General features: G+C 36.1%; 1 protein-coding gene across 8 annotated transcripts in view; it reads right to left on the reverse strand.

The window, feature by feature from the left end:
* The window catches only part of PAPOLG (poly(A) polymerase gamma), a 41,234-nt gene that overhangs the window by 15,042 nt on the left and 9,588 nt on the right, over window positions 1-16,604 (reverse strand). For all 8 annotated transcript variants that reach the window (XR_001512289.1, XR_001512290.1, XR_001512291.1 and 5 more), the window contains exons 4-13: window positions 14,076-14,157; window positions 13,522-13,631; window positions 12,138-12,191; window positions 10,329-10,440; window positions 8,151-8,240; window positions 4,467-4,605; window positions 3,564-3,636; window positions 2,664-2,784; window positions 1,724-1,808; window positions 1,282-1,335 (exon numbers count right to left, since the gene is read on the reverse strand). Coding sequence is in view for 5 of the 8 variants with exons in the window: in XM_006778572.2 (XP_006778635.2) it covers window positions 1,282-1,335; window positions 1,724-1,808; window positions 2,664-2,784; window positions 3,564-3,636; window positions 4,467-4,605; window positions 8,151-8,240; window positions 10,329-10,440; window positions 12,138-12,191; window positions 13,522-13,631; window positions 14,076-14,157 (920 nt within the window). In the remaining 3 variants the exon portion in view is untranslated. The remainder of the gene's footprint in view (window positions 1-1,281; window positions 1,336-1,723; window positions 1,809-2,663; window positions 2,785-3,563; window positions 3,637-4,466; window positions 4,606-8,150; window positions 8,241-10,328; window positions 10,441-12,137; window positions 12,192-13,521; window positions 13,632-14,075; window positions 14,158-16,604) is intronic.

Here is a 16,604-nt window from a genome sequence, read left to right on the forward strand (position 1 = left end):
GTGTGTGTGTTTGTGTGTGTATATATATACACACACACACACACACACACACACACACACATATGTATGTATGTTCTAAAGCTAATCTCAGAGGGAAGGGGGCAGGGGGGATGGGAAGAGATTAACCAAAGAACTTATATTCATACTAGAGGCCCGGTGCATGATATTCGTGCACTGGGGTGTGGGGGTGGGCGTCCCTCAGCCTGGGACCTCTCAGGGGATATCCGCTTGGCAGTCGTGGACATCCCCCAAGGGGCCCTTAGCACTGCCACAGTGGCGGGAGGCCATTGCGCTCACCAGCCATGAGCCCAGCTTCTGGCTGAGCAGCACTCCCCCTGTGGGAGCGCACTGACCACCAGGGGGAAGCTCCTGTGTTGAGTGTCTGCCCCCTGGTGGTCAGTGCGTGTCATAGCGACTAGTCATTCCTCCATTCAGTCGATTTGCATATCAGCCTTTTATTATATAGGAGGATATGCATAGCCCATGGACACAGACAATAGAGTCATGAAGACCTGGTGTGGGGCGGGATCTGGGTGGAGGAGAGAAAAGGGGGGAATTAAAGGAGGGGACACCTGTAATACTTTTTCATCAATAAAGATATACTTCTTTAAAAAGGGTAAGATATGTTTAAATAATGTGACCCAAAAAAGCTAGCCCTTAATTTATGAAATACACATATAATACTCTTTTAACAATAAAGATTTTTTTAAAAAGGCTAAGATTTTCACAGAATTGATACTAGTTATTACATTTAAAAATTCACTAAAATCAGATCAGATACTCCTAAAATATCCAAAGTTTCATCAGATTTCTGCAACTTTCTATTTCACTTAAGAAATGTGACTGCTGTCAACTATCATATTAATTTAATGATTTTAAGAATTAGAAAGACTAGCTACAAGAACACTTTTATATTTTTTTTAAACACTAGAAAAAGCTTACACATTTTAATTGTGTGTGCTCCAACAGTAGGTATACAAAACACTGAATTATTCCTCAAGGTAATCTAAATGAGAGATTGGCAAACTTTCTCTATAAAAGGCCAGATAAAAGTTTTAGCCTCTGTGCTCCATTGTTTCTGTTGCAAATGTTCAACTCTGCCTTGTAGCAGGAAAGCAGCCATAGACAATATATAAATCAGTGGGTGATGCTCCATGGTCATATACAAGTCATTAATCTGATTTAATAATTTTGAAAATAAAGTGTTTATGGTGGTAACATATTTATATGGTGCTTTACCATTTATAACAGTAGGTAAAGAACTTGAAAAATAAGTCTTACCACTCTAGATGGTTTTCTTCTGTTGATGCACTGGCAGTCAATACTATATAATGTCTATGAAGAATTTTTAGCAACAATCAGGGGAATAAAAAGCAATAAAAATTGTTAGTGTCTGCTTTTCCAGTACTTTTTCTTTCTCCCAATGAACAAAAGAGCTAATGCAGGCACACAATTTATGAAAATCAAAACATACTTTAATTTTTACAAAATTAATTCCAGACACTGCAATGAAAAAAATAACTCACTACAAACAAAAAACCACTAACAATGGGTTATATACTGTACTACTACAATATAGAAACTCATCACTTAGGAGTTCTGGTAACCTATTCTCACTCATTTGAAATATACATGACAATTGTGACCTATCATTTATTAACTTTGTAATAAGTTTAATGTTATTCTTTATGCACACACACACAAAATGGGAAACTTCAAATACCTATACTTTTGAAAAAAATTTGGTGGCTCAAGTAGTTTGGACCAATCTGATTTCCCTTGAAGAATTTCACCTGTGACTGCAAGACCTAAGTTTAGAGAGAGAGAGAGAGAGAGAGAGAGAGAGAGAGAGAGAGAGAGAGATTTTAAACAATGACTACCATATTATCAGCTCCTGCATTATTGTATTACGCTACCCCCAAACCTCTAATCCCACCAAATTCTTGAGTAAAAAAAAAAAAAAAAAGTAACTTTATTATGTTCTTTCTCAGAGCACAAAAGTCAACTTCAACCAGATTGGGCTGATTCTATTTCTGGCCTTAATATTATAATACTAGAGGCCCGGTGCACAAAAATTTGTGCATTCGGGAGCGTCCCTCAGCCGGGCCTTGCCCTCTTGCAGTCTGGGACCCCTTCGAGGATGACCACCTGCTGGCTTAAGCCCGCTCCCCAGGGGACTGGGCCTAAGCTAGAGTCAGACAGCCCTCTGGCAGCCCGTGGAGCCTTCAGGGGATGTCCACTTGCCAGCGGAGACCAGGCCTAAGCTGCAGTTGGATATCCTTAGCGCTGCTGAGGAGTCAGAAGAGGCTCCCACCACCAGTGCTGTGCTGGCAGCGGTCAGCATGGCTTGTGGTTGAGCAGAGCTACACCTCTGGGAGTGCACTGACCACCAGAGGGCAGCTCCTGCATCGAGCGTCTGCCCCCTGGTGGTCACTGTGTGTCATAGTGACCAGTCATTCACAGTCGTTCTGCTGTTAGGGTCAATTTGCATATTACCCTTTTATTATATAGGATATTTTGGAAAACCAAGTACTGAAAAAATAAATACACATTTCTAAGAATTTTAAGAAATAACAAGCATAAGTAACTACAAAATAGAATAAAATTGTTGTCAACCAAAACCTTGTGGGAATATGTAAGGGCAATAGGGCCAATAGGTTTACCTTGTTTAAATTCTTCTACCATTACTGTTCGAGTTGATGTGGACACATTATACGTAGAATTCTGTTGTGGGTAGGCAGGGGTGATTATGGGCATGAGATGATACCTATCTGATGGATTTACCTGTGAAATTAGAAGCAGAATAATTGATCTATTCTCCTATTTCAGTTGTCCTCACTTCATTTCCCCAAAAGTCTGAAGAATATGAAATATAAATTTAATACTACATTTCCTCAATTCTAAAAAGTACATATCCCATCCCCAACTACATTTATTTCTGAAGTCAGATGTGACTGACAGTCAATGGAAACTCTGCAGAAGTTTATTTTTCCCCTGAAAAGCTGTTAAATTGATGGTGCACCTTATAAACAATAGTCTCTTAGAACCACGGAAATACAGTATCATAGCTGCAAATAAGCATTATCTGGTCCAATGGTTCTCAATCCTCTTTCTGCACCTATTCATTGAGTGACTTCCCCTATGTTACTCAGAGAAATGAGCAATTAACTCTAAAAGCAAACTAAAATGCAATGTGAGTGAGACTTATGCTATTTTGGAACCATGAATCTGCTTTTTAAGTTGTACTGCAAAGCAAATCTTTTACATATATACTTCAGTACTGTATTAGAAATTATCTGTAAGACAGTTTTAAAAATAGATTATGACATTTTGGTTGATACACCCACTCCCATAGTCTTATATGGGTGATTTTTAATGACATAACATTTGGATTATCATTGGAAAAACACATCATCTGCACCAAAAAACACAGCAGAGGAAGGGAAGGGCTATAGTTACATTAGAAAGAAGATAAGCAGGCACAAGAATTATCTTTAGATTATAATTTAGAGAACTGTCCTTTTCATAAAAGACTTAATGAAATTCTATAATAAGTCACTTACCCGAGGATCCCAAACAGGCAAATTCAAATTGCTTTCTTCTGGTTGCTTCAGCAGCACAGGATTTGGCCATTCCCTAACATAAGACAGATTAGCTCACATAGGACCTCACCTCGGCAACCATATGAAATGTTAACATCATTTGACTTTGTTCCAACTTTCATATAGCAAATGTCTTGGGTATTGGGCATTTAAAAAAATGGAAAAAAGTGGATCATTTTAAAGCAGTGTTCTCTGAAAGGGTAAATACAGCTTTGCCCATTAGCTGTATCTAATTTAAATCTAAATTTTTCCTTTCCTTTTCATTTACTTTCATGTATTAACTCTGACAACAGCAACAATTAATATTTACTGAAAATACTCCTAACAAACCCATGCAGCAGCTATGATTATTAACTCTATTTTACATGAGGAGATCTTAAATGACCTCGACATAGTAATTGGCTAAGTATTGTGACCACTCTCTCAAGCTAAAGATGCACATTTACAGACCCCTGGCAAGTGACATCTGGTGTCCCAACACTCCCTCTAATTTGATGTTTTTAAACTTTTAACGAAAAAGAAAAAAAAGAATATAAGCCATGGACGGCGTTTCTAAATGGTTAGAGCATTTGCACATACACCCAAGGGGTCTCAGGTTCTATTCCCGGTCAAGGGCCCATACCTGGATTGCAGGTTCAGTCCCCAGCCCTGATGTTTCTCTTTCTCTCCCCCATCCCTCCTCCCTCTCTCCCACTCTATCTAAATCAATGGAAAAATATCCTCGGGTGAGGATTAACCAAAATAAATAAATAGAAAGAAAATGTTAAGACAATAAAAAAAAATCTATACATAGCTCTTAAATTTCCACAGTTCCAAATAGGCAGAGGTTAGTAAATAAATGAAAGTATGCATATGAATACTTACCACTTGGAAAAAACTAAAAAGAACTTATGAACTAAAGTAGAAGCTGCTGCATTTGGATATAATTGGCAAGTTCTTGCAACTAGCATTGCCCAAGAGACACCACCAAGGAATCCCAACATGTTGGAATAAATACCACGTCCTATAAAATTAATATATTTGTTAATTATTGTTAGGACCTACTATCCATGTCATTCAACTGTAAAGAACAGGATTACTTCCTTCATAAGACTGCTGCTTAGAACTCTCTATTGCTTTTTGCTTCACATATTTTAAAGATCCTAAAAGACCCTAAAAACCAGTTACATTAGGCTTGGCTGGTGTGGTTTAGTGGTTGGGCATCAACCCATGGACGAGGAGATCAGGGTTTGATTTCAGGTCTGGACACCTGCCCGAGATGCAGGCAGGATCCCCAGTAGGGGGCATGCAGGAGGCAGCAGATCAATGATTCTCTCTCATCATTGATGTTTCTCTCTCCCCCTCTCCCTGAAATCAATAAAAAATATATTGAAAAAAACCCCCACATTAAAATCAACAAGTAGACCTTCATGCTAGGCCTAGTCTTATTGGTAAACCATAACCTGCTTACCATAGCCCCCTACTTTGCCCTCCAATACAGAAACCCTTATTCCCTATCTCCGTTCTGACTGCCCAACTAGACTCCACTGATATGACATTGGAATCTCCCACATTTCAATATTTACGGTTGAGAAAGAAATGAAAAAAAGGCAAGATATCTGGAGAGTTCTATAAGTAGGGAAGAATAAACATTTCATTAGTAATCATATTCATGGGCATTTTAAAATCAAGTGTAAAGCTGGGGACTAAGTTTAGTATTTTGCATAATTATTCTGCATAATTTGCATAACTTTAGAATTTTCCATAAAGCACAGCACATCACTGATATTACTCAATTCTCATATGATTGTTTCTTATAGCAATCTATAAAAAAGCATTACCATATTTCAGCAAACTTAAGAGCCTTTTTCAATTATATAATACTAGGGGCCCGGTGCACGAAATTCATGCACTGGGTGTGTGTGGGGTGAGGGGGAGTGTCCCCCAGCCCAGCCTGCCCCCTCTCACATACTGGGAGCCCTCAGGCATTGACCCCCATCACCCTCCAATCGCAGGATCAGCCCCTTGCCCAGGCCTGATGCCTCTGGCCCAGGCATCAGGCCTGGGCAGAAAAGGCAGGGGGCTTCTTCCTGCTTTCCCTTTCGCCTCCCTGCATTGTGCCTACATATGCAAATTAACCGCCATCTTGTTGGCAGTTAACTGTCAATCTTAGTTGGCAGTTAATTTGCATATAACCCTGATTAGCCAATGAAAAGGGTAGCGTCGTACGCCAATTACCATTTTTCTCTTTTATTAGTGTAGAATGGCATGATTTTGTATCCCATTAAGCAAATAAGAGAAAAAATACAAATGTTTATATATCAATTTCAGATATATTAAATGTGAAAGGTAAGCATCTAAGAATTAACAAAACACGGCATTTAATCTGTAAGGGAAGACAAATTACTTGTGATATCCTCTCAGTGTAAATTACTTTATCCTGACTATACAAGGTAACTGAGTCAAAAGACAAATTCTACTTGCTTAAGGTCTTTTTAGATGTGCACTAATATTATGGTAGCTACTAGTTACATTTGGCTATTTTTTTTGGGGGGGGGAGTGTAACAGCTTTTATTGAGACATCATTTACATACCTTAGGATTCATCCATTTAAAGTATAAAATTCAATGGCTTTTAATATATTCTTCACCGAGTTGTGCAATCATCACTATAATCAATTCTGGAACATTTTCGTCACCCTCAAAATAAACCTTTAACATCACATTTCCTGTGCCCCCCCCCTCACCCCCTCCAAATCCTCCATAACTTAGGCAACCTATAATCTACTTTGTCTCTATAGATTTGCTGTTCTGGACATTTCATATAAGTGGAATTGCACAATATGTGGTCTTTTATGACTGGCTTCTTTCATTCAACATAATGGTTTCAATGTTCATATATGTTGTAACATATATCAATAAATACTCTATTCCTTTTTTATTGCCAAATAATACTCCACATTATAGGAATAGCACTTTTTGTTTACCTGTTCATCAGTTTATATAATGCGGTTGTTTCTACTTTTTTACTATTATGAATAAAGCTGCTATGAACTCTTGTGTATCAGTTTTTGTGTGGACCTACCTTTTTACTTCTCTTAGGTGCTATTTAATTTTAAATTAAATAAAATTTAAAATTTAGTTTCTCACTTGTATGTTTCAAGGACTTGGTAGCTACATGGTTACTGTATTGGACAGCACAATAGGTAACATTTCCATCATCACAGAAAGTTTTTCTTGGAGAGCACTGTTTCAGACTATATAAAACCTGGTGCCAGAAGTGTAGCAGTTAAATGTAGTTACAAACAGTACAAATGTGCTATGCCAGCTCAGGACTGGGCCTTTTACTAACCATATCCTATACATTTAAACTAGTGCAGTTCCAGGTTTTATTAGAAGGGTGTTATAGCGTAAAACAAAAACAAGTTAAAACTATCACTGTAGGCTTTTCATTTAATAAATTTACTGAACACATACTATAAACTTTGTTGGTGATGGGGAGTAAAGATAAGTAAGACACTCCTGCCCAAAGAGAGCTCAAAGATCAGTGAAGAGTATACTCTTCAAGTCCTAACTCATTCTGACTGCCTGGCTGAAACCCAAGATGGAAAGTCAGGGGCTTTTCAGTTTTCACCCATGGGAGAAAGAAGTATAATTACACATTATAGCACCATAACTATTGCACCTGAAACAGAAATAGCTTCTCCAAAACTTATTGGACTTCAATTGGTATCAATAGGCTCAAGAGTTTTCATGTATGCTTCTAGCATTAGCAACTAAAAATGGTAATTTTGCCAGAATGGCTACATCAATAAATCAACAAACGCTAAGTGCTGGCAAGGGTGTAGAAAAAAGGGAACTCTAGTACACTGCTCGTGGGGATGCAGACTGGTGCAGTCACTGTGGAAAACAGTACAGAGGTTCCTCAAAAAATTAAAAATGGAACTGCCATTTGACCCAGCGATCCCACTTCTGAAAATATATCCTAAGAATCAGGAAACACCAATCAGAAAAAATATATGCACGCCTATGTTCATATCAGCATTATTTATAATAGCTAAGATCTGGAAACAGCCCAAGCACCCATCAGTAGATGAGTGAATAAAAAAGTGTGGTAATTTAAAGAATGGAATATGTGGCTGTAAAAAAGAAGGATCTCTTACCCTTTGAGACAGCATAGATGGACTTGGAGACTATTATGTAAGCGAAATAAGCCAGTAAGAGAAAGACAAATATCACATCATCTCACTTATATGTGGAATCTAATGAACAAAATAAACTGACAAACAAAATAGATCCACAGGTATGGATGCATGGAACAGAATAACAGATCTCAGTAGAAGTTGGGGGGTAGGAGGGGACAGGAAGAGATTAACCAAAGAACATATATGCATATATGCTTAACCCATGGGCATAGACAACAATATGGGGAAGGCCTAGAGTGGGGCAGAGGTTGGGTAGAAGGAAGCAAAAAGGAGAAGATAGGAGACATCTGTAACATTGTCAACAATAAAAAAGAAAATTATAATTTTATAATGCAAACATACAATAAAAGAGTTGGGATACTTACGTTTTGCCCATAATTTGACTGCTCTTAGGGTGAGTCTAAAAGTTTCTTTATTTGGCACTAAATGCAAAATTTCATCAGTAACTCTACATCCTGAAAAAGATAAAGCATTCATATTTCATTATGCAACAAAACCCAGTTAATTCAGACTTTCATTTAAAGAATTAAAGAATTCAAAGCACATGGGCAAAGTAATCCAATACTAAAATAAGGGATAGGTCTATCTTTTTAGCATTCTTCCACATTTGACTTGACTGTTAATTAAATGCTCCCAAGTTATAAGAGTGTTATTGCTTTAATGCAAACCTTATTCACAAACACTGTGATTTACTGTTGCACACTAGAAGGACAGCAAAACACAATGATTCAGTTAAACAAAAGATACTATGAACCAGTAGTTCTCAAAGTATGGTCTAAGGACCCCTGGGAATCTGTTAGATCAAACCTACTTTTATAATTGCATTAAGGCTTTCTTTGCCTGTTTCACTGTGTTAACATTTGCACTGAAAGAAGTGGTGGGTAAAACTGCTGGTACCTTAGCAGTAAATTAAAGCTGTAGCAACACTGTACTAAGCAGACATGTTTACTGCCACACATTTGCAGTTAGAAGAGAGCTAAGGAACCTGTGCGGGTAATTTGAACATGTTCGAGGCAAGCTGAGCTACCCATTTTTTTTTTAAGGAATACCAACTTTACTTGAAATAATGATTGACAGAAACTATGGCTATTCACGCTTGAGTATTTAGCAGATACTTTCTAAAAACAAAACAAAGTGAGCCTTATATCAAGGAAAACAAATGACAAAAATTTGTTGCCAATAATAACATTTGAGTTTCCAAGTAAAAATTAGAATTTTGGATAACTAGTATCTGTTACTGTGAGCTTGACAGCTTTCTAATACTTAGACTTTTCTGATGATATTGGAGATATTAATAAATGTAATTTTGATTTTATAACAAAATGTGAGTTAACATTTAGAAAAGCCAAATAATTTTGTGAACCAAAATTTTCCAAATGATGAAGTCATCATCATACAAAATCAAGCATGGATAAAAAAATCCAATTAAAGAACAAGATAGACCAATGGATTTTTAATGTAACAGTTCAAAAAGTTAACTGATATGGTTTTAGATTAGATATTCTAACTAGCCTTTTTAAAAAGATCACTTTTACTCAGCAATAAAAAGAGGAAACTATGGATATATACTACAAACATAGATGTACTTCACAAACATTACAAGTGAAAGAAGCCAGACACATAAAACTAATGATCCCATTTATACGAAATGTCCAGGAAAGGAAAATCTATAGAAATAGAAAGTACATTAGTGGTTGCCTAGGACTGGGGACTTGGAAAAGGGAATGATTGCAAATAGATATGAGGGATCTTTTGAGGATGATGAAAATGTTCCAAAATTCAACTGTTGTACACAACTCTGAATATACTATGTACTACTAAATTGTATACCTAAAAAGAATGAATTTTATGGTATGTAATTAGACCTCAATAAAACTATGGAAAAGAAAAAAAAACTATTACTAGTCAAGTTTTAGTGTAGTATCAAAGAATATCTACAATTATCTGAAAAGATTATTAAAATACTCCTCCCTATTCCAATTACATATCTTTAAGAGGCCAGTTTCTCTTCCTATGCTTCAATCAAAACAAAATACTGTAAGAGATTGACTATAAAAGTAGATATGAAAATCTAGCTATCTTCTACTAAGTCAAATATTAAAAAGATTTGCAAAAATGCAAAACAAAGCCATTGTTCACACAAAAATGTTTACTGTTATTTTAAAATGAACTAACACACCCTTTAAAATTTTCTCGGTTTTTATTTCTGATATGGTAAATATTGACCGTATTAGATGGTTCAGTACTAGATATAACCCACATAAACAGAAGATCTTTGGGGTCCTCAATAAATTTTTAGAGTGTAAACCAGTCCTGAGGCCAGTAAGTTTGAGAACCACTATTACAAACATAAACAACATTCAAACAAATTTCTTTTAAAGATGTTTAAATGTGGTCAGAGAAATGTGCATAGAGAAAATTACATCATTTTAAAAACGATTTAGTCCAATCCTTTTAAAAGTCCATTACTAGTTCTGCAAAAAGATCTCTATATGTCAAATTGTTTTCAGGCAGATGGCTGAGATTTCTTTTTAGAAGCTTACCATTTAGGCTGCGAATACACCTTATATCAAGGCTTCTCAGTCGAGAGTCGTCTCTTAAATCTAAATTATCTGATATGGTTTGTATTGCCAGTCTTGCAAAAACTAGGTCAATCTTTGGAAAGATGCAAAAAAAGAGAAAAATATTACTTTTTCTCCTTCTAGTTCATTCTCCCCCTTTCCCACCTCAAAAATGTAAAATGTTGTAAATATTAGTTTTGGAAGTTCTTTAAAACTTCAAAAGGCCTATATAGGCAATCTCAGATGCGAAAATCACCAAAAGTTTTGTGAGGGCAATTGAATCTTCAAATTAAGGGAAAGTATTTTAATTTTAACATATATGCCAAGCTTTAAAAAAACACACACCAAAAAACCAACTTAAGACCTTATAAGTGAATTTCTAGATAAAGATGGCAGATCCAACACACATTTACATTCACTCCCTCTTGAAACCCCTCTAAAATACCAGCAAAATTTTGTTTTGTTTAGTTTCATTTTGTTTTTAAACACATAACGCATTAGGACAAAGGAAAATATGAGACAACAGCAAAAATTGTGAAAGCTGGCAAGTAGATGGGTAAGTGATAAAAGACTCAGCAGATCTCAAACAGCAAAGATTAAAAATATTTATAACCAGGAAATAAGAACAAGAGGTTGTAAATACATACATAACAAAGAGGAATATTTAAGAGAATATAAAAATTCTTAGAAATTAAGTATGTGACAGAAATGGAAAACAATAGAAAGTTTGGAAGAGAAAATCACAAAAAGCAAAACAAAAATAAGAAGATGTGGCCAATAAGTGGAAGGAAAAAAAAAGGGGGGGGGGGCGGCAATCCTGGAGGTCCAACATACAAATATTAGGAGCTCCAGAAAGGAGAGAGGAAACAAAGGCAGGAAATCCAATGGAAGTCAATACAATTTCCAAGAACTGAAGGGCAGGAGTTTCTAAGTTGAAAGAAGACTACTGAATACCTAGCATATTTAATTGAAAAGACATATACTAAAGTATATCACCATGAATTTTACAACTGTGAAGACTGGGGAGAAAAATCATGTAAGTGTCCAAAGAGACAAAATAGATCACATACAAAGGATGAGGAAATTAAAATGGCACCACACTTTTCAACACGGCATGGAAGCTATAAGACAATGAAGCAAGGCCTTCAAAATTCTGAGAACCATTACTTACCCAAACTACCATTTTGGTGTGAGAAAGAGATATTTTAAACATGCAAGATCTCAAAACCATGTGCTCTTTCTCAGGAAGCTAGTGGATAAGTGCCACTAAAATGAGAGTCAAGAAAAAAAACTCTAGAGAGAGGCAAGACGAAATCCCAGGATGATAGTAAAAAAAAAAAAAAAAGATGTTAGGATGTCAGCTGTATATATCAGCCATAGAGAGTAATCAGAGTGAATTGGAACAGGCGAGAAGATTCTGAGATATTTTCCCAGAATGATGACAGAATACTGAGAAATCTATTTAAAGGAGATTTAGACAACTATGACAGGAGGGTCTGAATTAGTCTTAAGAATAAGGCCTAAGCAAATAAATCGCAAAGCAATTAACATAATATAATTATGTTAGGAGATTATGGAAATGAGACTAGGGTAGGGATGAAAGTTGGTTCATTTTCCATGGTGAGAAATCAACAGATATAGGAAAGAGGAATGTGAGGGTCTATTTAAAGACTATTTGATTAGTTAAAATAGATTCTTAAATCTTATTTTAAAAAAAGCAAATAACTCAAAAAGCCCTTATGGGGTTAAATAGTTCAACTGTACAGTCAGAAACATATTAAAAACACTTACCTCAATTCCATCAAATTCAAATTTTAGAACAGGTACAAAGGCATCTTCTACAGCCTACAAAAAAAGAAAAATTTATATATATATGGCATAATCCTTTCTACATCTTTCCTATTTGCCAATAATATGAATACCTCTGCTCCATATATATAAGCTGTAATCCTTTCTAAATCCTTCCTAATTGTCAATAATGTGAATTCCTTTGCTTCCAATTTGTATTAAACTCGACAGAAAAAGTGAAAATGTTCTTGGACTCACATTCTAGGTTAGTACTTCTACTTTGTGACTGTGTTATTTAAGATGCACAAAATGTCTATGACAGTTGTTATCTAACTTAATCTCCTAAAAATATTCATCACAACTGGCAGGCAGAATTGCTATCTGAGTACTTATTATTGTTGATCAAATTGAAAAATGATTATTTACAAAGAGCACTTGTGTTAGAAATTAAAATACAATCAGAACTTATGATTAATCTATCAAAAAATAAGTCAATATAGTTTTTAAAAAAAAGTCAATATAGTTTAGATTTAGTAGAAAAGTCTGAGTCTTCCTTAATCTGAATATAAATTTTTAACCTTCTCTATTCCCACACAACCAAGTAATGCAGATCCTTTGAACTTCATCTTATCCTATCATCTCAGATTGTATTAAAACTATTCACTTGGTTAGTTCCCCTAATCCCTCCTTCCCATAAACAATGTCTTGTTCACTACTGTATTTGTAGGACTAAGGCCAGTGTCTGATGAATCATTAGTGCTGAAACTAATGTGCTGAATGAATGGCTACATATCTACATACATAAAAGCCCAGTGACTGAACGGTGGAACTACCAGAACAACTGTCAACCAGTTGCCATGATGTGCACTCACTACCAGGGGACAGATAATCAACGCAGGAGCTGCCCCCTGGTCATCAGTGCACTTCCACAGTGGGAGCACCACTCGGCTGACCAGGATGAGCGGTGCTCCCACAGCAGGCGGATCACCACAGGCCATGCCCCCACCAGAGCATGAATCCATGCACCAGGCCTCTAGTACATATATAAAGGGTTACTACTAATTAAACTTTATATATGTAAATTATCTCATGGATCCTCAGAAAAACTTTATAAAAATGTTATTATATGCCATCTCCATTTTCTAAAAGAGGAAAACGAAGGCTGAGAGAGAATGGGTAACTTGACCAAAATCTAAGAGCTAATATTTGGTAGATTTCTAGATTCAAATCCAGATGTGTAAAACAATAAAGCCCATGTTATTGATCATTATCCATTATTTTAACAAGACAGAGCAACTTCTTAAGAAATATTTCAACAATTGTAAACCCTAGCTTTTACAGCTATTTATTAACAAGTTCAAGATACTAAATACCAGAGGATACTTACTCTTAAATTTCTAATGCCCTCTTGATGCTTCAATTTTTCAAAAAAAGACTGAAAAAAATCAGATCTCTCCACATGTCTTGGAGCTACACAAAGTGCATCAATGTCAGCTCCTACAAATCAAAGTATTTCTTATCAAGAAGAGCATATTATGTATCGTATTTTTGTTAAGTACACACAAACATGTAAAAGAAAATATGTAATGACTATAGAACAGGGGTCCTCAAACTACAGCCCGCGGGCCACATGCAAATACAAATATTGTATTTGTTCCCGTTTTGTTTTTTTACTTCAAAATAAGATATGTGCAGTGTGCATAGGAATTTGTTCATAGTTTTTTTTTTTTTAAACTATAGTCCGGCCCTCCAACAGTCTGAGGGACAGTGAACTGGCCCCCTGTTTAAAAAGTTTGAGGACCCCTGCTATAGAAAATGCTAATAATAATTAGTTCGGAGTAGTGAGATAATGGGAATTTTTTCTTCTGTATTTTTAAATTATGAACAAATAAAAGTTTGTTAGTGAACACTTTTATCAGTAGAACACAGAAAAGCAGTTACCTTTGGTATGTACTCCAAGCCTATAGGAGCCAAAAGTGAAAATTTTTCCACCAACAGTAGCCACAACAGAAGGTGGGAGATTCTAAAATAAAATTAAACAAAAGGCATTCAATTATTCAAATTATTTAGCACAAAAATCACCTAACTGCTACAGATACATACTGTATTTGTCAACTTTGGTAAGCTGAGGTTTGTAAAAATACTTCGGAGCTCTTTTGGTTGCAGCTTGAAATAAAGAGGGAAGACAAAACAAATCCATGCCCACTACACATACACACATCTCTATATAAGAAAAACACTTTTTATCACTTGACCCTACTTGTCCCCTCCAATTGCATATCTTTGGCTCCATCACTCTCAATAGCCACAAGGAATTTTACCAAACTAATTAATGCTTTCAGCTCTCTATATTATCACTAGAGGCCTGGTACATGAAATTCGTGCATGGGTAGGGTCCCTAGGCCTGGCCAGTGATTAGGGCCAATTGGGGCCTTCCTTCGTTCCACGCTGCCCCCTTGTGGTCAGCACACATCATAGCGAGTGGTCCAACTCCCAGTCGGTCGAACTCCCACAGGACAATTTGCATATTAGCCTTTTATTATATAAGGATACTCTTGGATTAATCCCATCTGCCCTTGTTTTTTGTGACAGATAAGCTTAATTTCTTGATCCTAGCTCAGCAACCTTTCTGCCCATCCTATACTCATTCTTCTTTTTGGCTTACAATTCTTGGTTTATATCCCTCATGTCACCTACTTTCTATTCAACTACCACCCCCTTAATTCTAGGATATTTAACAGTAGCATAAAGCTATCCTTTTGCCCTTAGTCTTTATTTTCTCTTATTCCACTGTGTACAAAATTCACTGATATTCTTAAATTACTCTATTATAACTCTTCTACTCAAAACTTCCCAATACACTCTTCCCTGACCACTGAGATAAGGATCCTTGGATCCTAAGGAAGTTCACAATATGCTCCTATAAATCTTTCCTGCCTCGTCTCCTGATCTTCCCTTCTGAAGCTCCAACTGCCAACATGTCACACAATCCAGTCTCCTTCCCATTGCATTTGCCATTTTCCCTGCCTTGAATGTTTGCCAATCTCTTTCTGAGTATCTCAATACCATCTATTTTTCAAAGTTCACTTCAAGTTCCACCTCTTTCATGAAGCCTTTCCTAATTATCTTCCACTCCCCCCTCACTGCTCCTCTACTATTATCTTTAACCCCTTTGATACTATATTCAGTGATCGTTCTTTTTCTGTAAGTCCCACCTCTTCAACTATATTTAAATTCCTTGGAAGGTGAGAATGGTGTCTCCTACAACTCTTATTTCCCCACAATGCCCAGTGCAAATTCCAAAGAATAATATCTGCTGATTAACTTGAATAAAAATATCTGTATGATAGGATATTGTTATTTCCTCTGCTTAATACATATTAATGTTTCAAGAGTATCATAGCCGAAACCGGTTTGGCTCAGTGGATAGAGCGTCGGCCTGTGGGCTGAAAGGTCCCAGGTTCGATTCCGGTCAAGGGCAATGTACCTGGGTTGCGGGCACATCCCCCACTGGGGATGTGCACACAACCAAGGCACACGCCCTTGACCGGAATCGAACCTGGGACCCTTCAGTCCACAGGCCGACGCTCCATCCGCTGAGCCAAACCGGTTAGGACAATAAAATATATTTTTTTAAAAAAAGAGTATCATAAATAACTTTATAGCTAGAATGTAGTAAATTTACTGATAACTAATGTAAATAAAAGGATAGAGAAGCAAGGACCTTTTATTTTACCCTCCTCCTTCCTACTTTGAAAAACATGATTCTTGCAAGATATATTACAAAGTAACACACAAAATCTCCGAGTAAAATATTTTTGCCACAAACCTATTAACTAAAATGATTTGATTTGGAGTTCTAGGCTGTTTAAATATCCCAATTGTGTATAGATTATTCAAATAATCTTTGATCTAACTCAAATCCTTCAGATATTTTCCAAACTAAAGCATGCATAAATGAAGGGAATTATAATTGATACATAAAATGACCAATCATCTTATCCATGCAACAGAAGATGTTAAAACCAATTTAAATTTTCAAATAAGTAGATATTTTATTTACTTTGCTTTAGAAAAAAGCCAAGTTGTGGCAGTCTCAAAATTTTAACACTGGTTTTATGCCTAGAGTTTGAGTGAAAAACAGCCACAGGGTTTTTGCAGATTAAAGAGCTAATTGATGAAAATGGAATAAAAAGCATTTTTATTAATTAAAAAAAACATTTGACATTGAAAATTTTAAATTCTACTGGATTTTTCTAAGTGCAAAGAAACTATAAAGTGAGAAAATTAGGTCATCTCTTAACAAATTAATCTAACTCTTTGTGCTAATAAGTGCACCCTTGAATGGGGATGGAAGCAAAGACTTCTGTACAACCACAATCTACACTAATAAAAGAGAAAAATGGTAATTGGCGTACAACGATACCCTTTTCATTGGCTAATCAGGGCTATATGCAAATTAACTGCTAA

The sequence above is a fragment of the Myotis davidii genome, unplaced genomic scaffold (assembly GCF_000327345.1).
Source record: "Myotis davidii unplaced genomic scaffold, ASM32734v1 scaffold6, whole genome shotgun sequence".
Classification (NCBI taxonomy): Eukaryota; Metazoa; Chordata; class Mammalia; order Chiroptera; family Vespertilionidae; genus Myotis; species Myotis davidii.